This window comes from Callorhinchus milii, unplaced genomic scaffold (genome assembly GCF_018977255.1).
Source record: "Callorhinchus milii isolate IMCB2004 unplaced genomic scaffold, IMCB_Cmil_1.0 Scaffold7, whole genome shotgun sequence".
In the NCBI taxonomy this organism is placed as follows: Eukaryota; Metazoa; Chordata; class Chondrichthyes; order Chimaeriformes; family Callorhinchidae; genus Callorhinchus; species Callorhinchus milii.
In genome coordinates this window covers 18,180,712-18,204,613 of record NW_024704748.1, presented here as the reverse complement: position 1 = coordinate 18,204,613, position 23,902 = coordinate 18,180,712, and the positions used below count along the sequence as shown (strand labels likewise).

The following is a 23,902-nucleotide window of genomic DNA, read 5'->3' as shown; positions in this document are numbered from 1 at the left end:
CTCTGAGGTTCCAGAGAGACGTTGTGAAGAACCTTTCCTGATAGCGTGGAGTAGATTGTGTCGGATTCACACGGAAGCCATGGACTCGTTGGACCGAATGGCCTTTTCTTAGTCTACGTTTTCTTCAGAGCAGTACCTGGAGACCGCCCACCAGAGGCGCTCTGTGGCGCCGAGCGACATGTGACAAAGGCTGCCCGTGATGCTTCAGGAAAGTTCGACAGCTCAATGACGTTAACGCACGCTCCAGGAGCGTGTCGGGAAGTGTAGTCCCGACACGCCGCCCCTCCATGCGACAGGCGGGAAACGAGGACTACACGCCCCGACGGGCAGCGGGGCCACGCGTGCGCAGTCTCCCTGGTTTCTTGTCAACGGTGAAGAGGAAAATCTCGTTAGGGTGCCGCTTGGGGAGAGTCAGTGCAGCCCGGCCGCCCGCCCGCCCGAGAGAGAGAGAGAGAGAACAGAGTGAGTGAGTGTAGCCTCCCGCATACCAACACTTCACTATGGCCTTGAAGAGGATAAACAAGGTAAGGTTTTTACCTGGAGGTTTATTTGAGAAGCAAACGTTGGCGCTCGGGGCCTAACAGCCAGTCCGCCTCCCTCCCTCCCTCCCTCCCCGGCCTCCCTCACCACAGCCGCTTCTCTCGCCTGTTTCGCGGCACCGCGTCCCCACGTCCGTTCCTTCGGGGGTGGCCCGAGGCCAAGGGAGTGAGACCGGTTCCTTGCGGCCGAGCCGACACTCTTCTCTCCCGGAGACCTTGTAGCTAAAAAAAAAATGGCATAATCCTGCGCACAGCGCACGGCGGTCGGCGGAGTTACTCGGCGCCCCCCCACCCCCGGGGCTTTCACAAAGACTGTCTGTCGTTAGCTCGGTTACGATCGACTCTGTCGCCCATCAGTCAGATAACAGCTAACCCGTTCTTCACATCTTCCTCACCGATGCTTTTATTTGGGCTGAAGGAAGGATTTTGATTTTTTTTGTTGAACCGAACGGCATCAATCGTTGCTGTAAGTTTGACGGCTATATCTGGAGTTCTTCGGCAACGCTCTGCTCTTGTCGACCTTTCTGACGAGAAACCTAAGATGGAGATTGTGTAACTAGTTGCTGCAAGAAACAAAACCATCCCTTTTCTCAGTGCCGCTTTCGGACACAAACGTGAAATGTTCTTATTGGTATTTTAGTACGTTTACAGGAATAAAACATTTCTACATTAGGAGTACAGAGACGTCGCTACGCCCAAGTCCAAATGTTTTGCGTTTATGTAGAATTTCTGGGATAAATAATTCTTGTTATATCAAATACAAGGATTATTATTTATTGCAGAAATTCTATGAATGATTAAGTACCATTACTTTGTGCACGTGTACTTTTGCGATTCTGTTAAGAGGAGATATTGAAAATCTTCAAATCTTTCGGGTTTCTTTTTTAATAATTTCTATTGTACCAATGTTAATTTCAATGCAGTGAAAAATGATTCCTGATATTGGTATGATGGCAAGGTCTCCTGGGGTTGGTTGAGGTTTATGGAGTATTATGCTTTAAATTGGTGTTAAAATGGTGAATATTTCAATTCACTTTACAGTATATTCTGTATACGCTTTGAGACGTCCAGGAGATGTAAAAAGCGCAATATCAAATGCAAGGATTATTTTTATATTTAAAATCAACAATCAATAGTTTGATGTGCAATTTCCATTGCTCTTTCTGCTACCATGTCAGGATTCGGACATAATAGCTCATCCTATGCTGGTTGGGAGGAGATCAATACTATCAAACGTATATGATTTTAAGCAGGAATATAGAAGGTGATGGCTTGACCACTGTTCTGAGCCAGCCGAGAGAGGAATGAGTGGTAAATCAGAGTTGGACATGGACAAAAAGGAGAGCTGAAAGAGATTACAAAGATAGAAAGGGGCAGGTTATGAAGGGGTTTGAAGGTCAGGCTGAGGATCTTGAACTCAATTTGCTGAGTTTCTGTCAGCGAGTACAGCAAGGATGAGGGAAGGTAATGAGTGTAGGAGATATTCCAAAAATATTTTTGTAAAATGTATATAATATTCTCATTTATGAACACTTTTTTATATTTTGTGTTGTAAAATCATTCAAGCATTTTCCACATCCAGTGGTTTACATGCCAACAATAAAATATAATATACAATATAATCTCCCCCACTGAAAAATTGCTTTGAAATAATCTTTACAAATGTAGGCTTTATAAATAGTGGTACACTCTTCTGTACAGTCTTTTTGTAAAGTAAATGAAAATGAGCTGCTAATTCTCTTCCTCTCCTCCCATTTTGTTATTATTTTAGATGTGTCTGTATTGTGTTTTCAAAAATGAAAAATACAATTTTTTATGTAAAAAAAACTCAAATGTCCTCGTGCAGATTCTTAAATCAGCTGGTACTGCCTTCAATTGATGTCCAGTTTTTATGATTCCAAATATTCAGACCAGGGTACTGTTGGGTGCAGTCATTTGGGACACTATCCAATCATCTGCTCGGACCCTATCCTAGCACTCAGGTTTGGATCTAACACAGATTCAATGCAAGTTGGATGAGTGGATGCCCATAGCATAAAACTTGTAAATTTGAACATCAGTTGTGAATAACTCCATCTGTAAAGTTTGGGAAAAATGAAAACTTAAAACATTCAGCCATGTGCAGTATATTATAGTCATATAGTGCTATTGTCTCAAAATCTTTTTTTTCTGTCTGCCTTTAGATGTAACTCATTACAGAGTAACTTTAATGCCTATATATTTTTTTCAAATCAATTTTGTTTGATTTTCAGAATATCGTTAGGATATGAAACGATTAAATAGTACAATGCTTAATATTGCCTTTATTAAAGCAATATCGCTCCCAAATATTGTATTGAAGTCTTAATTAATTGTAATGCAAATCTTGCAACTGCAGTTTAAAAAGGGCTGCGTTATTTTATGCTTGAACTATGCCTGAAAATGGTAGTTATCTAGTATTCTAAATCGTATTTTAGATATCTAGTTTTCTGGAATGAATATCTAGTAAATAGTTTCACTTGCTTTGTTGACAGTTGCTATGCTTACTGTTCAAAAAAGATGGTGTATATGATATTTATGCCAAAGGAATTCATGTTTTAAGCGGTTTCACGCTAAACTTGCAGTTGACATAATGACAATGATCTATGTGTTAAATTCTAAGCTCCATGAGCTGGCTTTTATATTATAAATGGGGAATCTTCTCCACTGTAGCAGGTCTTTCCTTTTTATCTAAGTCAGCTGGTATGGCCTGCTCACAGTCATTTTTGTCATTATGATTCACTGCCTGGGAAATGAGGTCAAAGCTACAATGCTGTAGCTTGATCCATTCATTTACATTTGAAATAGCATCTCTTACTCTAGTCAGATATTAATGTGGTACACAAGTCATTTTATTTGCATGTTTCTTAAGTGCAATGCTATGGGATTAAAGGTTTAAAAAAAATCAGCCTCAAGTAATACCACAGAATTGAAGAAATATTTTCCAATGTAGTGAATATATAAAGTAGACTCCCAACAAAAGCAGCCATTGTTATTCCTGCAGTGGTTAAAATTCGGTGTTAAGAATTGTTCCCAGCATGTTGTGTTAGTCCTATGCGAGTACTGTTTAGACTTGACAATCAAAGCTCTCTGCTGACAGACCTGGAGCATTCAACTTGAGTCTTGCAAAATACTCTTTCACTTTGTCACAACAGACTATCAATGTGGAGATTCTGCTTTTAATTTTGGGCCCTTCAACCTGTTCACCTCTCTGGACTTTCATGCATGTCAACATACGTTTATGTGTAGCCTGTTTGTAAAATAAACAACAATGAACTTTTAATTCTAGTCTTAGGAAAATGTCCCTCTCCCCACCCACATAATTGTATTTGATGCATCTATACTGTATATGAAAAGAATCCCAACTTTTTAAAAATAAAAATGTGTTGTCATACAGAGAGCGGTAAGTCATCTGATACAGCCTTTAGATCAGCTGGAGTGAGACCAAATGCACTGTCAATCTTTCAGTGCCCTTTGGGTTGCTTTTGATATTCAAATCCAGCTGCAGGTGGGCAGAAATGGGCAGCTTCAATCTATTCACCACCTCCATTGGAAATAGTAAATGATGCAAGATACCGAAAGTGCTGTTCTGCTCAAATCATTAAATTTCTTTCCGGTAATAATCAGATGCTTTGCATTTGATATAGTGCTTTATCACACTAAAGCATTAGTTTTTCTGCAAAGTGTATTGACTGTGTACTTGTAGGCGAACACAGGAGCCAATTTGCTCATAAGTAATGTCCCATGAACAGACATAAAATAAATGATTAATTTTATCTGTAGGATTGTTGGTCAGGACACTAGGAGAATCTCCCTGCTTTTTTCAAGTACTCCCATGGGATGTTTAACATCTATCTGAACAGGCAGTCGGAACCTCGGTATGAACCTCTCAACCAAAAGATGAGATTTGTAACCATGAAAATTAAGGATGCAGTGCAAGCTTCTTAAATATTAATTGTTGGAATGCTTCAGTGTTGGTAGAATGTCCTGTAAGTTCATTCCAGAAGAGGTAGATTGTTAACCTGTGTCTTTAACCGCCTGTATTTTGCCTTGACATCTGTCAGCTCAACATGTAATCTCGCAAAATGCCAGTCTGTTCAGATATATCAATGGTTTGTACATGCTAATTGGGAGTTATAATTTGCATTACAAACTGGCATTAGAGAGGTTTTGCTATGTTCCTGACATTACCAATTAAAGCCTACAATTGCAGCTTGCATGTTCTAATGTCACTTGCCCTAGCTGATGCTGACTAAGTGATCCATTAGATTATGCTTTATAGCTTTCCGTTACTCTCTGTTTCTCACTTTCATGCATATTTGTTCTGTTTCTTTTTGACAGTAATAAAATATTACCTTTATTTTATACCAAAGGCTCTACATGAAGCTTTCACAGTCGTCTTGTGATGATTGGAGTCGGGAGAAAAGAAACTGGCAAATATGCAGTTGTGTCATGGGGATGGGGGGCTGGATGGCTAGCTGGTTGGCATCCCATCTCCATTGTTTAATTGTATGATTGTGTTTAAAACAACAATGATTTCATTACATGCTTTATATCTCTGCACTGTACCTGAGTGGGAATTGTATATTCATGGTAGATTTTTCAGTAATATATATTTTCTGGGGAGGAAAAAGTCTTGGATAATGAGTTTTAAAAGTGTATATTTCTAATAAATGTTCATGATTCAAACCACAAATATTTTTGATTCATATTGTTTGACTGGCGTTCTCCTTTTCAAATTGAGAAGAATTTTAAAAGTTTGGTGAATAGCCTTTTGAATCATGTTAATCTTTATCTCATGTAAAATCTTCACAGTGAAGTTGATGTAAATTAGATTGCTCTGGAAAAAATATGCTCTGGGAGCCAGATACTTTGGAGCTGTAAAACAGCAGTTGGTTTAGCAAGAGTTGACTTAAAATTTTCTTTTAAAATTTAGGAATTAGAGGACTTGAAAGTTGATCCTCCAGCACAGTGTTCAGCAGGGCCGGTGGCGGATGACTGTAAGTTTTTAACTTTTACTTTAAGTTTTTAATTTGTTTTTTTTAAGGGAAACATCACATTCTAAACATTGCTCCGTTTTTTTTAGTGTTTCAGTGGCAAGCCACGATAATGGGACCTGTAAGTATTGTAGTACAAAGTGTTTTTCTTGCAATTTTATTATTTTTAAAATTTGGTGGTGGTAATATCTGCATTTCATTTCTGGTTGTTATCTTTTTCAGAGTGACAGTCCATATCAAGGAGGAGTTTTCTTCCTTACAATTTTTTTTCCTTCAGATTACCCTTTTAAACCACCAAAGGTAATTTGTATTTAAGGTATTTTAGAATTTGAAAAATTAAAAACCTTCTTTTCTGAATGTAACAGTAGTGTTTCATATTTTAAAGGTTGCATTTACAACAAAAATATATCATCCAAACATAAACAGTAATGGAAGTATATGTCTTGATATTCTGCGGTCACAGTGGTCACCAGCATTAACATTATCAAAAGGTAAGGTATTCTTTTGCTACATTTTTGTGGTATGATTTTTACATCATTAACTTTTTAAAATGTATAGTGTCTCTTTCTCATTGGGTTTTGTTGCTCCTAACATCCATTTTGGAGAGGGGAGGTACTTTTTAAACAAAAAATTCGCCAAACTACTTTAGCAAATCCATTAGCTGCAGATCCATTTTTGCAGCCAATGAAAAACTGAAGGACTTGAGGTTGACATGCCCTATCATAGATGTCTAGATAATAATAATAATAAATCTTGCATTTGATATAGCACCTTATCACATCTTCAAGACGTCTCAAAGCGCTTTACAGAATATACTAAGTGAATTAACTGTATTTTCAATTCCAGGCAGGGCAAAACCGTGGGCAAATTTTCTTACTCCACATGCCTAATAATAATCCCTCCAAAAAACAAAACAATAATAAATTGGTCATTTTCAATCCACGACTGTTTGTGGGACACTGCTGTGCGCAATTGGCTGCCGCGTTTCACCCACAAATACAGTCAATTCACTTTACAGCATATTCTGTGAAGCGCTTTGAGACGTCTAGAAGACGTTAAAAGCTCTATATCAAATGGAAGGATTATTGTTATTTTGTGAAACGTGGCAGACAATTGCCCACAAAGAGTCGTGGATTGAAGTGACCAATTTATTATTATTGGTTTTTTGAAGGAATTATTAGCCCCAGAAAAGCGATCCACCAATCGACTAACAACTAGGTTCCTACTTACTGTTAGGTAAACGGGTGTGTGGAGTCAGAATACTTGCCCAATATTTCGCCCTGCCCGGGAATCAAACCCAGGTCTCTCGCTTGCCCTCCATCTAAAAATATAACGCAGACTATACCTGACCCAAGATTATATGATCTTGATGCAAGAAAATGTTCCCTTTTCCAGCAGCAAAATAATTACCCCAAAACTATTTTTCATTTCTTTCATTTAACTAGGTAAATATTTGCTTTGGAAATGTAATTAAATATTTAAATGTGTTTCAATTGGCTTGCAATTCTGTTACATTAATAATCTAAAATGATGAAACTATGGTACATTGATTTTAATCTTACTATCTCGCTAGCTGTATTATCGATGGTAAACTGTTCAAATTTGGGAATTTGACAGGCTAGAACATTTTGTTGTATTTTCAAGTTTATCAGGGGACCATAGTTACACAAACCAAATGTATGCAGTTGCTTTTTTAATAATAATGGGTTTCAAAAGTACAGTGAAGAGTCATAAGCATTGTTCTTTTTTCCTGACAGTTTTATTGTCTGTTTGCTCACTGTTGTGCGATCCCAATCCTGATGATCCACTGGTGCCAGAAATTGCACATATGTACAAAACAGATAAGGAGAAGTAAGTACCACATTTATAATGGCGTGCTTCATGCACATTGTGTAAACATGTGTATGGTTTTCAATCATCTCTCCTCCTTTCGTGAAGATGCTCTTTGGTTGTTTGGTTGGCTACAATTCCAAGTACACACTGAAGTGGTAATTCTTCAAGTGCGAGTCTAGATGGTGAAGGCTGACCGATTGACTATGGGGCGTAATCCTGCCCTCACCTATTGCCTACGCACATGTATTTTCCAACAGATTCACTGCATAGCAATCAAGAGCAGAAACTAGGTTGTTGGGAGGATTTCTTTCTTTTCCCTTCCACCCACACACACACGCGCGGACGCTTTGGACCACTGACACCAATTGGAGTCATCCAGATGTACTCCTGGCTGAGATTACTTAACTCAGCATAGAGAACAAAGATATGTATACTTCCACGTTACAGGGTGACTACCGCAACAATAAATATCCTTTACCTTTTGTAAGCATGCTCATTCATGTTTTAAATGTGTACCAATGAATATTATAAACAATTAATGATATGTGTGCTTGCAGCTATGGTTGCTTAAGCAACTGAAGCTCTTTATTGAGTTTTATCAAGCTTGATACATAATCTTTTTTTATTAGACTCTGGGATGCCTTGGAAAATAGGCATGTTGGGCAGCTATCTAGGTATCCATAAATGCTTCTTAAATGATTTTTCATTGATTGAATAGAGTTATAACCAGTGTATTTTTTTCTTCTTTGACTCCATACAGTTTCTGGGAGACCTTCCCCTCCCATGTTCCTTGCTTCCTCTGCTGAAGGCGCTGACTGATGGGTGTGCCCTTAAGGATGCTGGCAACCCTCTGGTACCTCGGGCAAGTGGCCGATCTTCCTGTGTGAGCCTAGAGCAGTGGTACCTGTTATGTGGCCCAAGGCCATTTGTGCCTCGTCTCTACTTTCACCTGTGGCCTTCAGTGGACTTGCCGTTCATGTGCTTCTGGGCCTCAATTCAGGGTTGGTCCCTCTCCTTTTCTTGCTCTCCAACAAAAGAAGGCAGGGGAATACTGTTCAGAGGCAAGGCTACCCTCTCAGCTTTTGTAGATGAAGAGAAAGGGTCCAGTTAATATTTTCTTACCTCCCGTCTTGTGGAGAACTCTTTGGTTTCCATATGGCCGCTACAAGATTGAAATTTGTAGCTCACTTTAAGGCAATTCATAGATGCAGACTCTGGGCCCCATCACTTTATGATGCAACACGTTGGAACAATTCTTGTAGCAGCCATTGAACAATATATTGCTTGGAATAATGGACTTTAGAAAAATGTAACAATGCTGACCTGAACAATGAATGTCAGCAGGGTTCTTTGCCTGTGGGGGATATCACATTAAAGCTTGCGTGTTTTCTAGGAGTCACTATTTAGCAATCATCAATCGAAATCTTGGTCAAAACTCCTCAATTCCCAAGGCAAATGGTACTGAGGTAATTCTAAAGACCCAGGTGATGTGAAAATTTATAGATGAATTATCACAGAGTACCTTTGTTTTCATGTATATAACTCAAGATTTTTTGCCTGAACCCGTAAAGTCCTTTTCACTTCTAGAGAGGTTGAATCAAGTACCCAATGGGTGTGGTTACTAACCATCTGCTGTGGATTGGTTCACTGTATTCAGTAAATACAGTTTGGTGCAATAAAAGCAGAAGTGGATTATTTCTTTAATATCACCGAGCACACATGATTTTCTTTCATTAGGTTGTGGATTGCGGTTTAATATGCATAGGATGGAAATGATCTGATTGAAATTGTAAAGTTTTCAGTCAAGTTTAGATAATAATCTGAGAATCGTCACATAAATTAAATTCATTAGACTTTTAAAAATGCACATTAAGAATTAGTTGTTTAACTCGACATCTAAAATTTAACCTTTGTATGTTTTTTTTTCCTCTCCAATTTCTCCCTGCTCTCCTGAACCCATAAATTGTGTTGGGATAAAAATTCCACTGGTGATTGCTGCTTTGCAACATCTCATCTAAATGATCTTTCTTCATGTGTGAGTTCAGATCGTGAGTTTTGGCTGCCGATTTAACTTTGATCATAGGCAATCCTATTTCTGTTAGATAGCCACAAGACGTTAAACCGCCATCTGGACATTTAAGATATTTCTTGACACTATTGAAAAAGAGAAGGGAATTTCTTCTGGTGTTCTGACAAACATTCCTCCAGATAAAATTGATCATTCACTTCATAACTTTTTATGGGATATGACACACATTCAGCTGTGTTCCCTAACAAATACAGTAACTACACTTTACAGAAATTTCCTGTGAAATGTTTTTATATTCCAGATGTTGTATCAAATGCAAGATTGATAATTATATGTTCCAACTTGCCAGCAGTGGGCCTAGTAACCTTGGATACTGACTTGGGACAGATACCCTGTTTTTTTTTCTCTAGTGTCCTTCGATGGCCAATTGTACTTGTCCTGGCTGAGATTAGTTGACATAGCACAGAAAAGAGATTAAATACGGGATTTTCCTGAGTTTGGCTGTGTCTTATTTCTGCACTAGGTAGTGTCTTATCATCTGAGTGGAACTACTTTTTTGTGTCAGTTTTATCCCCTTCATTTCTCATGACTTTTCCTTCCTTCCCTTGTCTTGACTGTGCTGAATTCCCTTGTAGGGCCCCAGATGCTGGTTGCCTGAGATTAGTTAACTCAGGCTGCAATTTGAAATTTTGACCTCTGGTCTTTATGTCTTAATGCTTCACCAGGTGGTGGAGCCTGTACCCGTTTGGTTATCGGTGCAAATATGGGTATTGAAAGTTTCAAAACTACATGTGGTGGTGTAGTGCATTCTATTATTATACTGTGTTCACAGAAGGGTAGGGGACTGCATTTGCAATTACATTTCCTTTGTTACACTGTAAATTGTTGCAGTGTATTAGAATACTGTGATGATTTGTTAAGGTGGAGGGTAGGTACTTCCAAAAGGATGGTTCAAGCTGCTGTCAGTATCCAGTGATCTGCATGAGTTACATTGGATTGTTTGATTAACAGATTGTTTGGTCTGGATCTCAGGGTTTTTAAACCATTTTTTAATAAATTAAATACTTATTTGGAACTTGTAGCCAGAATATTTTGGGAAGGAAATGCAATTGCACAATTGTTATAAAGAGTTTTATGGCACCAAACCTTGTTTCTGAAATTACTGATAATATTTTAAGGAGTACGTGATTTTTGCCATTACCTGACCTTTTTGAGGNAAAAATTGCATTTTTTTTCCTTTCCAGAGTAACATTGTGAAGCAACAAAGTTTTTTTTAAAAAAAGATTTGATACTGAGAACTGTACAATTAAGTAACATGTGAACCAACAGGGAATCACAGCACAGAGAAATGTATAAGAATGCATGAATAAAAAACTAAAAAGGGAGATACTGTATTGCAAAGCTCTAGCTATGGATGAGATAGTTTCCCATGCCCCCATTCCCAGAACCTTTTTCAGGAAGGCATGTATTTCCACATTTCTTTCACCTTTAAGCTGGCTATCTGTATCCTTGACTTCAATTTTGTCCTCATCCATCTGCTTCTCTCTTTTTTAAATAAAACAACAAAACATGTGGTTCCTGAACCAAAACAAAGCCAGTACTTTAGGGGGCAGAGAAAGATATTGCTGTCAAACTTTTAACAAAGCTTAATATTTAACTATTAAAACAATTATCGTCTTGAGCAGTGGTGCAAACCTTTTTGGTTGGCCCACAAAATAATCGTAGAAATAATAAAATAGCATAAATCAAGAAATATTCAATCAAGAAACATTTGTTGGCTTACCAAAGATGTTGCTCATAAGTATAAAGTGAAGCATCAGTTCAGGTGCTTAACAGGACTAAATTAAAATATAACCTAATTTATTCTCTTAAAATATCTCTGGTGGGTAAGTTAACTTGTTGGGATCAGAGAAGTTAAAACCTGTGAGAAAATTTAAATCTTTTATGATTTTGAGTTTGTTTTACAACAGAGTTACAGTTTATTATAATCTTTTTTATTGTTCACAGATACAACAGGCTAGCAAGAGAATGGACTCAGAAGTATGCAATGTGAAACTGATGTCAGTTGTACAAACAACCATCACAGCAGAAGGAAAAATGGCAACAATTTTTTCTATTTGGAACCCATGCAATTAACAATAAATATTCATTGTGGGTGATATGAATATTGTAAGTTTTCTTTAATTGAAACAGTGCAACTGGAAAACATGTTCACTAAACTGTTTAATCTTAAACTACAAACTGATTGTAGGAATTATGTCAAATGAACAAATATGGCAAGTAGGTAGCTACTAAAATGCTACTTGTTGTTTCTGCTCAGTTTGGTAAGCACTCCCAATATTATTCTTCACTTTATTACCCTGATATACTACTTTGCAGTTTGATTCAGCAGATGTTGTTTGATGGTCTTGATAAATGCCACGGTTTATGAACAAGACCCATTATCCCTTTCACTTTACTGCATTTTGATTAAAACCTGGATATAATTTGGTTAGCACAGGAAAATTATTACTGCGAGGGATAAAGGATCACCCTTATACAATCGTTGCATTCTCTTCATTTATTGAAAGTGAAGAATGCATTATCTATTAAAGCATGTAAACGGGTTTGTTTTTAACTCGTGTAATCGTGCAATCGATTGGATTATTCTGCAAACCTTGTACTCAAATACATCACATGTTTTTATCATACAAATTAAATTAACCTTGTTCCATGCTAGTTATATAAATGTTTTAATCTGCTAGTTTCAATTTTTTTATTAGGGGAAAATTTTAAGTGTATATGGTGATAATGCTGGCTGTTTATATTTTGACATGTATACAATATTGCCTACCTCTGGTAAAGAGTGCTCTTGCTAATGTTATTGCATTACATTCACCACTAAAGATCAGTTTCACTCCCCAGTATTTTGCAATTGCCATGCTTGCCTAAGTTTATCTCATTTTACATACATTTCCCATTCAACACCATTTTAAGATTAAGAGCGGAAAAATTGCAAATAATTTTCCACTGATGGGTTTCATTGAATTTAACCACTTGTTGCATAGACAATATTGGACGTTTTTGTCTTTAAAAATTCTTGTGGATTATTTGAAATGCAGATGAAATCATGGCAAACTTCCATTTTTACATCAGGAATTGTATGATGCTGACTATAAAAAGTATAAACTCACAGCTGAACTGCTAGTTGAACATTATGTATCAAATACTTGTTACTGTAAATTGCACCTTTTATCTAATACAGCAGGGACTGAACTGTTGCACTTGTAATTAAAAAGACCAGAATGTGTTACCAGTGCTTTGTTTTTTTTAAAAAAAGGTTTATTGCCTCACACTAATTTTTTTGCTGCAATGACTGTCTTAAAAATATTTATCCTTTTTGAAATTACCAGAAGCCAGCATTTGTCATTTCCCTTAATGAAATGTGAATGTTTACTTGTATTTTCCCATCCCCTTGTACCTCTTCCCTCCCCCACCCAAAAAAAATCATTTCTCTATGCTAAGGTCAGACCTATCTAGAATGGTTGGTCCACAGCATACTGAAGGTGCATTAGGTTACATCAGCTGGTCATATTAAAATTGTATTTTTAAGGCACAATGCTGCTGCCTTTTTAGTTCAGGTTTTCTTAATATTAGTGTTTGGGCTTAAGAATGCAAATAAAGTTTCTTGCAAAATAGCAAATGAAAGATGTTTCACTGCACTTCTGGAAACTAGTGATGGCAGATGTTAATTGTAGATCTTTTGGTGTTGTTTTCTTGAATACCTTTGTGGTACCTAAACCTAAAAATTACAACAAGGCTCATCATATTCATTATTTCTTTGTCCAAATAAAGGAGTTCACAAAATTAGTCCAAGTTGATTAAGTTCTTTATATTGGGAACATCTATTAAATTTGTGGTCTGTGGATTTCATTCTTTGCACACTACTGGGTTTTTGTACTAGCATATATAGGTTAGGAAATCCTTTTAAGGCCTCATAAGAATAATATTCCTTGCATTTGATGTAGCGCTTTACCATGTCTTGCAAGATGTCTCAAAGTGCTTCACAGAATATACTGTAAAGTGAATTAACTATATTTTGTGGGCAAAATACAATATGTCAACACAATACCACCAGAGTCAGATATAATTACTCCCTGCCCATGAAGTGTTTGCTTGTGTATATAAATATATATATAGACAATCCATGCACTTATTATCAAATGTACTGTGCTGCTTCACCTCAGTTCTGTATTTTACCTTTCCAGGTGTCATTGTTTTTGTTCAGTTGCATTTCTACTCGCTTTACATTTAACTGGTCAAGTAGTAGCTATTGTAGTATTGTAATGCATGGGTTCTGGAGTGTCCAACGGGCGTTTGGACTTTTTAACCTGATTCCGAACATGTAAAATGTTCCATTTTTGATGAAAAAAATGTTTAAAATGCCTTTTTTCAAACATGACCTGCCATTCTGTGATGTATGCTTAGCTTTCATAACTTGCGCAAGAATCAAAAGTTTTGTTGAGATCAAATCAGTGGAGATTTTCAAAAAAAGTCGAGAAGTTTCCTTTGGAGGCTTAAACACTGATTGGCTCTGCTAGATAATTCTCTAACCTATTCATAGGATTGAGAGGTGTATATTCAGTACTAACCACACCCCCACACACCTCCGGTCTATATTCCTGGAAGCAAGAGGTGTATATTTTAAAGACTACAATGTTTTCTGATTAAGGTATTTTGCCCTCCATGTACTCCAACTTTTGGATTGCTCTATTCTCAGAGGTGGTGTTAAGACCAGATAAAATGGAAGGATTTTCTTGGCTCATCACATATTTTGTTCTCCCTTTCTTGTGTTTTCTTCCCATCTCCTCCCCAATCCATAGGCACACACACACACACACACTATGAGGTACAGTCAGTATTTTTGAAGATGTTGCTGGTAGGAGATTTTGTGTGAGTACAGACCTGGAAGACTTATTAGTCACTTTAATCCATCACTGTTTGTGCGACACTGCTGTGCGCAATTGGCTGCCGTGTTTCACCCATAAATATACAGTCAATTCACTTTACAGTATATTCTGTGAAGCGCTCTTGGAGACGTCTAGAAGATGTGAAAAGTGCTGCATCAAATGCAAGGATTATTATTATTAATAAGTTGGTTATTGACTCCTTCAACATACCCCTGCAGCTACCCCAACTGACCCTAATGGTTCAACTTCATGTCATCGCATCAAATCTGACCATCCATTTCAGTTATGTTTAATTGTACGTATGCTTCCACCCTTCCCATTTGTTGTCATCTGGGCCACAGTATAAATGAGAATACCCTATTACCAAATCTATTGGGTCTTTAGCCATCGGCAGAAATAACACTTGATGTGATGAATTCTTTGCACGGTTTACATGGAGAACAGTACAAATCAAGGAAGGTACATCAGCAGCAATCCTTTTAAAGTGCTAGCCAAGGCCAAAAGCCCAATACCAAAAATCAAACCATTAAAAAAAGTCAAGAAATCTGGATCAGAACTGATTTTGTTATTTTAGGCTTTTAACTATAAATATGTTTATTAGGCTTTTAACTATAAATATGTTTACTGTTGCAATGTAATAACAAAATTACATTTTAAAAACATCAAGTGAATATTATTCTTACCCTTCCTCATACTGGGCAGGTAGAAAAATATTATTATACAACAACCAGATTACATTTATATAGCACCTTTCACGTTGGGAGGACGTCCCAAGGCGCTGACAAATATATCAGGATACAATATAAAGTTTGGGACACAATGTGTCAAACGATGTCGGGATGGTGGAAGGCAAACTAGATGGACCATGGTCTTTTTGCCTAGCAAATTCTTGTTAACTATTTTGTGAACTGACCATTGCCATAGTGACAACTACATTAACAGTGTGCCATGATATTTTTAACCAGTTTGAAAGTTACATTTATTTTCTGAGTGAGTAGATTTAAACTAATCCACTCCTTCCCAACTCAATCAGAGGGAACAGTGCCTATCATGAAACCTTGAATAAAAGGCAACTTGAAACTGACTGAAACCTCTGAAGTCAGATAATGCATAGGTGAGCTGCACTTCAATACAGTACAGACTGTGAGGGTGTGTGTGTGGTGGGGTGGGGAGTGTTTGGGGGAGTGTGGGTTGTGGGAAGGGGGCGGGTGTGTGTGGGGGGGTGGGGGTATGGGGTATGTGGGGGGGGGTGGGGGTATGGGGTGTGTGTGGGGGGGGGTTTGGGGGGGTGTACGGGTGTGTGTGTGGGGGAGTGTTTGGGTGTGTGTGTGGGGGGGGTGGTGGTTGGTGGGTGTGGGGGGAGGTTGGTGTGTGGGGGGGTTGTGTGTGGGGGGGTGGGTGTGTGTGTGTGGGGGGGTGCGGTGGGGATTTGTGTGTGGGGGGGTGTGTGTGGGGGGGTTTGGGTGTATGTGGAGGGCGTTTGGGGGTGGTGTGTGTGGGGGGAGGGGGGTGTGTGGGGGGGGGGGTTGGGGGTGGGGTGTGTGGGGGGAAGGTGTGTGTGTGGGGGAGGGGGTGTGTGTGTGGGGGGGAGGGTGTGTGTGTGGGGGTGGGGTGTGTCGGGGTGGGTGTGTGTGGGGGGGTGGGGGGGGGAGGGGGTGTGTGGTGGGGGGGAGGTGTGTGTGTGGGGGGGGAGGGGGTGTGTGTGGGGGGGGGGTGTGTGGGGTGGGTGTGTGGGGGTGTGTGTGGGGGGAGGGTGTGGGGGGAGGGGGTGTGGGGGGAGGTGTGTGTGGGGGGAGGTGTGTGTGGGGGGGGAGGGGGTGTGTGTGTGGGGAGGTGTGGGGGGAGGGTGTGTGTGTGTGGGGGGGAGGGGGTGGGTGTGTGTGTGTGTGGGGGGGGAGGGGGGAGGGTGTGTGTGTGTGTGGGGGGGGGGTGGGGGGAGGGTGTGTGTGTGTGTGGGGGGGGGGGAGGGGGGAGGGTGTGTGTGTGTGGGGGGGGGGGAGGGTGTGTGTGTGTGTGGGGAGGGGTGTGTGTGGGGGGGGGGGAGGGGTGTGTGTGTGGGGGGTGTGTGGGGGGGGTGTGGGGGGAGGGTGTGTGTGTGTGGGGGGGGTGGGGGGAGGTGTGTGTGTGGGGGGGGAGGGGGTGGGTGTGTGTGTGTGTGTGTGTGGGGGGAGTGGGTGTGTGTGGGGGAGGGTGTGTGTGTGGGGGGGGAGGGGGTGTGTGTGGGGGGAGGGGTGGGTGTGTGTGTGTGTGGGGGGAGGGGGTGTGTGTGGGGGGGGTGTGGGGGGAGGGTGTGTGTGTGTGTGGGGGGAGGGTGTGGGGGGAGGGTGTGTGTGTGTGTGGGGGAGGGGTGGTGTGTGTGTGGGGGGGGGGGGTGTGTGTGTGTGTGGGGGGGGGAGGGGGTGTGTGTGGGGGGGGGGGGGTGGGTGTGTGTGTGTGGGGGTGTGGGGGGGGAGGGGGTGACTGTCGCAGACGGTGACCTTGTCCCATGATCCTCAGCGCGGTAAACAAAGGCCGGTTGTGTTGGCGCCTGCGCTGTGCAGCTCAGCTCAGCCCCGGGGGCGGGAACGGTAATAGAGCTGAAGGTAGCGGTGTTGTTGTTGCTGCTGATAGTGATAGTGAGGAGCGGAATGGCGTCCTTCCTGTCCTTTGGTGCCGCTGTGCTCAGTAAAAGGCTGGGGCTGTGCAGCTGCCGGGCCGCGCTCAGGTTGGTGCAGTGTAAGCGCTGCCCGGGGGCCGGGCCGGGGGGGCCGGGCCGGGCCGGGGGGGCCCGGGGGGCCTGGGCCGGGGGGGGCCTGGGCCGGGGGGGGCCCGGGCCGGGGGGGGCTGGGCCGGGGGGGGGGCCGGGCCGGGGGGGGCCTGGGCCGGGGGCCGGGCCTGGGCTCACGGCTGTTGTCTGACACGCGGTCACTGCCACTAACTCCCTCTATTGTCACTGTGAGACGTGAAACGCGGGAATGGGAACGGGTCTCGGTCTCGGCTCTGCTGTAATGTTGTTCATGCAGTGCAAACCCACTCTGTTCCTGCAGTGATTCTGTGTCTCCATATTCCCTTCTGCACCCGCCAGAGCTCCTTTGTGAATCCCCCCCCCCCCCCTCAAGTTAACTGATATGTGACATGTTACCGTTAACTTACTGAAGATAATACAGTCGTAAGCGCTCAATGTAGTTTCTTTCATGACAACAACAACTTGGATTTATGCAGCGCCCTCCACGTGCCGGACGGCGTCTCCGAGCGCTTCACAGTAACGGATCCCAGGACCGAGCCGGGGGTGGGAGGTGACCAAAGGCGCGGTCGAAAAGAAAGTTCTTTCATGTTTGCAGGATGTCTCAAAACGCTTTGTTGGCTGTACGTTAGGAACAGGAGTAGGCCATTCAGCCCCTCGAGCCTGTTCCACTGGTCTTCCTCAACTCCAAATATCTTCCTTTGCCCCGTCTCCTCTGATAGCCTGACTTAACAAAAATCTATCCACCTCAGGCTTGAAAATTTGAATGGATCCAGTACACATGTAAAGTGTGTGTTGTGTTTTGTAGGCCAATGCAACAGCTAAATTGAGCACAGCAATATCCCACATGAAATGTATGACCAATTTTATTTGGGGGCTTTTTTGCCAGAACACAGGAAGTAACTCCATACCTTCCTAAAATTTGGTATTCATCCAAACAAAAAGCACATTTTCTGACTTAAAATTTTGACCACACACATAGTATTGTGACGTTCGAGAGAATATATTTCTTTACAGAATTTTCTTTCTCATCAGTTCCAGCAATGTGTGCTCAGCACTTCGAATGTTTTCACTGGAGAGAGGCTCCGTGACACCTCCAAAGCGCCCAATGTCTGCTTACCTGCGCTATGTTGTGGAGCAGCATCGTGTGTTATTGCGTCAGGCTCCAGGTAAGATAATCCAAATGCAGATCGAGTTGGCAGTGAAGGAAAGCTATAATTTTAGGTTATCATACTTACAGTATGTGTACTCAGGTCTTATTTTGTATTTTATGATCACCAAGTTGAGCTATGTTAGTGCTGGCCTTTTCTGGATCAATTGTTGAACTGGCCTTACAACACTCTGTTTCTCTGTGCCTTACAACATGCACCAGATATTCAATTTTTCTTGATTTCTGTAATTGGAATTTTGCCATTCGATCAGGGTAACTTCAGTGGGAATTTTGTGTTGGAAGCAGCATCATGTTTTAGAATACCCATTACCTCTTTACAGATTTAAAAATAGTAGAAAAAACAAAGAAGATTGCTCAGGCATGGAGACACTTAACACCAGAACAAAAACAGGTAAGAACTTTCTTAATTGTAGGTGCTCAGGAGTAATGGGGTACAGTGAAGCTCTTGTGTGTTTTCTTTAGATATGGATTGTTGAAGGAAAAACTGAAACTTTAATTACACCCTTCATATATTGATATTCAAACGTAATCCTAAAATCTTTTTGCGGTCAGGAATTATAAGTGCCAAATTTATTGGTTGGTTAGTGAGTGCTTTGTGAAAAAGTCTTAATTCTATTCTTTTTAAGCAACTTAATTGGAATTAAGCAATGCATTTCTCACACAGCATGTTAGGTTTACTGTCCTCTACATACACCCAACAGTGACACCATACACAGACATACTCAGACGAGTCTAAAGAATGAGACCTCTTACTTCAGAGGGGCACAAGACTGAGTGATGTTGTGGTGGCGCTTCTAGAATATTTGTTTTTCAACAATTATTCAAGTAGACAATGGCAGTACAAACAAGTGGGAGTCTACAGTGGTAGGTGATCTGTTTTAGTTTAATTAAGAAAATTGTTATTGAGAAACTAGAGTACTTGAAAGGTCAAAAAAGGGTGGTTTTATTAGAATACGTTTACAGATATTAAAGAGAATAGAGTAAAACAGTGCAGAGGTGAAAAATTTGTTAAGCCAAAGTTTCTTAGCATTAGTTTTATCTGTTGCCTGAAATATTTTTGAATAAGTATTTACATTATTTTCTTCCAGCCATATGAAATTGCTGCAAATGAAGGGAAATTAAAGTATAAGGAAGAAGTGGCAACATTCAAAGCCAATCACACTCCAACAGAATTGGCCATCTTCAAAGAAGAAAAGAGAAAAAAACTGACCAGACGGAGAATAATGAGGCAAAAGCGGGTGAGCATTAAATTGGTAACATATGCCAGATCAATCTTAACATGTCCAGGGTACAATAACAGGAGTAAATGAATTGTGCTACTTTTTGATATAGGGATAGGAGAAGACACTTGAAGGTTTTAATGAGTACAACTATGACCAATTATTTATGAATCAATACTTCTCCATTTCAGTTTATTTAAAGCTGTAAATCCTTGTTTTTTAACTCATTAAAGTAATTGTTTTCAATGCGTCAAATGCATAAGTACAACATTCTTCATGGTCTATAAATATGTATCTGGTATTTTCCAAGGAGTGCAAATTGTTATCCAAGGAAATTTTCCTGTGATTCCCAATTCCCAAGCCTTTTATTAAGAAAGCAAATTCAGCCAATAACATATCAATACATGTTCAATCAATATGAATTTGAGCTTTGTAAAGTGCCCAAATCATTGAAAAAATACAAGTGTTCAGTAACAACAACAAAATTACATGTATTGAGTACCTTTCAAGTCAGGAGGACGTTCCGAAGTGCTGAACAGTCAGGTGTCGGGGCCCGAGCATGGGGGAGGAGTGATGTAGGGGTGAGGGAAGGAAGAGAGGTGGGAGGGCGACCAAAGGCACGATCAAAGAGAAGAGTCTTGAGACCGGCCTTGAAGGAGGCAAGGGAGAAAGCGAGGCAAAGGGACCGTGGGATGGAGTTCCATAGTGTGGCGCCAGAGAGGCTGAAAACCTGGCCACTGATGGTAGGGTGGGTCGGGGGAGAGTCATGGAGCAGACCGGAGCCCGCTGAACGGAGGGAGCGGGCAGGTTGGTAGGGAATCAGCAGGTCAGAGACGTAGGAGGGGATAAGGCCATGGATGGCCTTGAAAATGAGGATGAGCATCTTGAACTCGTTCCTCTACGGGGTGGGGAGCCAGTGGAGTTGGGCGAAGGTGGGAGTGATGGGGTCGCGTAGCCTGGTGCGCGAGAGTAACACATTGGTAGTGCTGCATTATAGCAGGTAAATCTCAACCACTGGCTGGTGCTTCTACATTAACTTGTGCACAGAAAGACAACCTGCTTCGTTGGCACTTTAATGCGCAGTGGTTCAAATTTTGGCCATTTTTTGACATGGGATGCCAAATGGCCATTAAATCATCTCTTCATGGAGCAAGCATGCACATTTTAGATTTTTATGTGTAAATAAGTATCAGGGACCATGTCCCAAATGCTCTTTGAGCAAATCCACATTATAACAAAGTGCATTATAATGGGGTTCTACTATATTTAGGAGTTTTAAATTATTCAAAGTATATGTTACTAATCTATTTAGTAAGTGCCGTTTTTGATGAAAGTGCCTTTCTATGGACAATCTGGTCAGTAAACTACAGAAGTTGAACTCCCAATTAAAGTCACTAAACAGTTTAAATTCCAGTCTTGACTAACACTTACACTCTGTTTTCTCACTTTATCATCTGTTACATTTGAGCTCAGCATTTTAAATGGTCTGGAAATAACCCTAAAATATTTTTAAATAACCCTAAAAAAAAATTTAAAAATCTAAAACCTATCTGAAGCATTGTTTTATTTTGTATGCAGAAGCTTACCATGTTGGGTAAACCCAAAAGATCCCGAACAGCTTTTAATATCTTCATGTCTGAACACTTTGACGAAGCCAAAGGCTCTACTGTACAGGTAAAAATGACACAAAGTAATCAAGTCGCTTGCCAAAGATTGGTATGCTTGACAGTAATGACTATTTAGAGTTTATGTATAGAATTTGTTAATACCAATTTTATAAACCGGTAGTTGTATAAAACTGACTAGAAATGTTTGCAACTTGAGGAAATTTTGCTGATGTTAATCAGTTTTTGTTGATTGTGTGCCTGAGGGGTTAACCGTTGCTCACAGACCAATTATTTATACTGGATTTGTTTGCTCATATACCATATTCTGCGGACTGGAAGATTGCAAACAAGACAAATATGCCCATTAAATTTTTGTTCTGCATTGTGCTCTTTGTATGGAGTCTGTCTCTGTGGCACATAAATGTGGATGAATATCCATCCAGTAGAATCTGCCTTTTCTGAAATGGGCTGCTATATTTATATTACATTTGGAAACCAACGGCAAAGGTTTCTCTTTAAAGAAGAGTGATTACCTTCATTTATTAACTAGATGTTTTACAGTGTATATTTTTGCCATAACATTTTTTTGTTGAGACCATTTCCTGTTTAACTGATTTAATGGCCTAGCACAGTAACATAATTAGTACATCTGACACCTGCACCTAAATGGGACTGTTTTGATTCCTAATTACATTTAGTTCATCCTTTCTAAAATTTATTTTTTAGGCTAAACTGAAGAACCTGCAGGATGAATGGCACCGTCTACCTGAATCACAAAAAAAGGTTGGTGTAGCTTTTGACATAAATGATGACAACAATAGTACTATACTTCATTCTCAATTCACTCTGATTTAATCAACATCGGAATTTTAAGTTTCACAGCAATTTTTGCTTTCTGCTTTCTTTCACAAATTAAAATTCTACTTTTATTCCCTGTTTAATGAGCATTTATTAATAATTTTAGGAATTGCGCAGCCCCATTTGTTTGGTTCTTTAGAATTATCGCAATGAAATTTTTTTACAGTGCCCACTATAACCCAAATATCTTCTGTGGTATACAAACCATAGTGATCTGGTATTCTAATTAGCCATGACTGAATTTAGCTATTCGCTGATGTTTGTATTAAGGGAACCCATTGTTGTATGTATCTCTGGGGGAAAAGCACTTGATTGCAACTGGAGGGCATCAAATCTTTCCAGCCTCTTTACCTCTGCCAAGATCTTATAAAAATTTTGGCTGGATCACTGGATAGAATCCTATGAAATAAATGTTTCTCTAGGTGGGTGAATTGGGGAGAGGACGGAAAGACCGAAACAGAATTGTCTTTTGACTGGTCCAACAGAAGCTTTGGCTTCTGCTGGAAAGTCAGAAATGGTATTGAAGCAGTCCTGGAAACGTCCTTGCATTGAACATTCCAGCTTCCAAATTGAAGTGGGTGAATGGTTGGTTGGTTGTGGTCTATAACGCCATCTTAAAGGGTATGGCTTAAAAAGAAAGACAGAGCATTATTTTAAATTGAGAAAGGTGCATGAGCTACTTTTTATAACTTTCTTTTAGTTCAAAAATAATGTCTCAAAATATCAAAAAGGAATGAAATCAAGCCATCTATTACTTTTCTAGATGTACACACAGTTAGCTGAGGATGACAAAATCCGTTATCAGAATGAAATTAAGTCCTGGGAGGAGCAAATGATTGAGGCAGGACATGAAGACCTTGTTCGCATGAAACAGAAAGGAAGAACAAGTGCAAAACGAGCTGTGTCCAAAGTGATTCCTACAAAAGCTAAAACCTCAAAGCCCTCTACAACTTCAAACCCGGCCAAGTCCGTCAAGAGTAAGAAGAAAGCGGAGGAATAAAATTGATTTTGGAAATCTCTCAAATCACTGACAGTGCTAGTAACATATATTGAAGACTTTTCTGATGGTTGGTAAAGTTCAGAAGATGCCATGTACTATCTGTATTGAACATACACCTGAAGCATTTCATAGGATGTCGAAGAAGTAATCAATGGTTACAGAAAGCCACAAACTCAAAATCTCTACCACATTTAATATTCCAAGTACATAATGTGTGGAATCCAACTTGGTCTATTATGTGTAAAGTTGTCGGTTTTCATTGTTTTTAGTTTAATTTTGTAGTGATTTTCTTTTTTGTCAGCAAAAATCATAACATCACTACCTAAGAATGTGCAGTGCCCACACAGTGACATCCATCCTATGGTGACCCTATAACCTGGAAGTTGGCCACCTTTGAAGTTTAAAATTACTATAAAAATGTGAATTCATTTTCTTCCATTTTGGGGAAAAAAAATAAAAAATTTGTATTGAAATAATTCTTCCCCACACACACACGCCAATAAAATCTGACAAACTACAATGGTTATTGTGTAACATTTTCCACATTAGACATATTATGTTTACCAGACATAATTCATAGCAGTTTTACAAAATCCTGTTTTGAAACCTACAAATGGCAAAACTGCTGTGAACGGATTCTGTAGTATAAATGTTTTGTAAACTGAATAATCAATGAAAACAAATTGATAGTTGAGCGATTATTCTTGAATTATGTTGTGTAAATAAAATTTGAGATTTGTAAACCAAGTGAATGCTTAGTTCGTCAACAGTTTCTTCTCACTGTATTAAACAGCAAAAGAGGAATGAATTGTTTTGGAATTTGTGATGCCTGGATACATTTTACTTTCACGCTGGTGTGTGGTTAAGACTGGGATCTAAACCGAGTGACCCATGTACACAGAATCATGCTTGTACTTTCCATTCCTGTACCAGAGTTGGAATTCCAATATTGTGCCTAA

The 23,902-nt window shown here is 40.1% G+C and overlaps 2 protein-coding genes across 4 annotated transcripts; both read left to right on the top strand.

Annotated features, from left to right (window-relative positions):
* The first annotated feature begins 333 nt into the window (after positions 1-333).
* Positions 334-13,100, top strand: ube2d1b (ubiquitin-conjugating enzyme E2D 1b). Of its 2 annotated transcripts, none has more exons than XM_042336585.1 (7): positions 334-524; positions 5,494-5,557; positions 5,644-5,675; positions 5,777-5,854; positions 5,940-6,045; positions 7,312-7,405; positions 8,148-8,382. In XM_042336585.1, exons 1-7 carry the CDS (start codon positions 501-503, stop codon positions 8,191-8,193), a joined length of 444 nt encoding a protein of 147 aa, XP_042192519.1. In that variant the 5' UTR covers positions 334-500; the 3' UTR covers positions 8,194-8,382.
* Positions 13,101-16,849: 3,749 nt separating this feature from the next.
* tfam (transcription factor A, mitochondrial) lies at positions 16,850-23,690 on the top strand. Of its 2 annotated transcripts, none has more exons than XM_042336993.1 (7): positions 16,850-17,069; positions 18,123-18,256; positions 18,579-18,649; positions 19,347-19,496; positions 21,057-21,152; positions 21,812-21,868; positions 22,707-23,690. In XM_042336993.1, exons 1-7 carry the CDS (start codon positions 16,993-16,995, stop codon positions 22,941-22,943), a joined length of 822 nt encoding a protein of 273 aa, XP_042192927.1. In that variant the 5' UTR covers positions 16,850-16,992; the 3' UTR covers positions 22,944-23,690. The 2 variants fall into 2 exon arrangements, with proteins under 2 accessions (XP_042192927.1, XP_042192929.1); XM_042336995.1 differs by having other exon boundaries at positions 16,853-16,947.
* Positions 23,691-23,902: the final 212 nt, after the last annotated feature.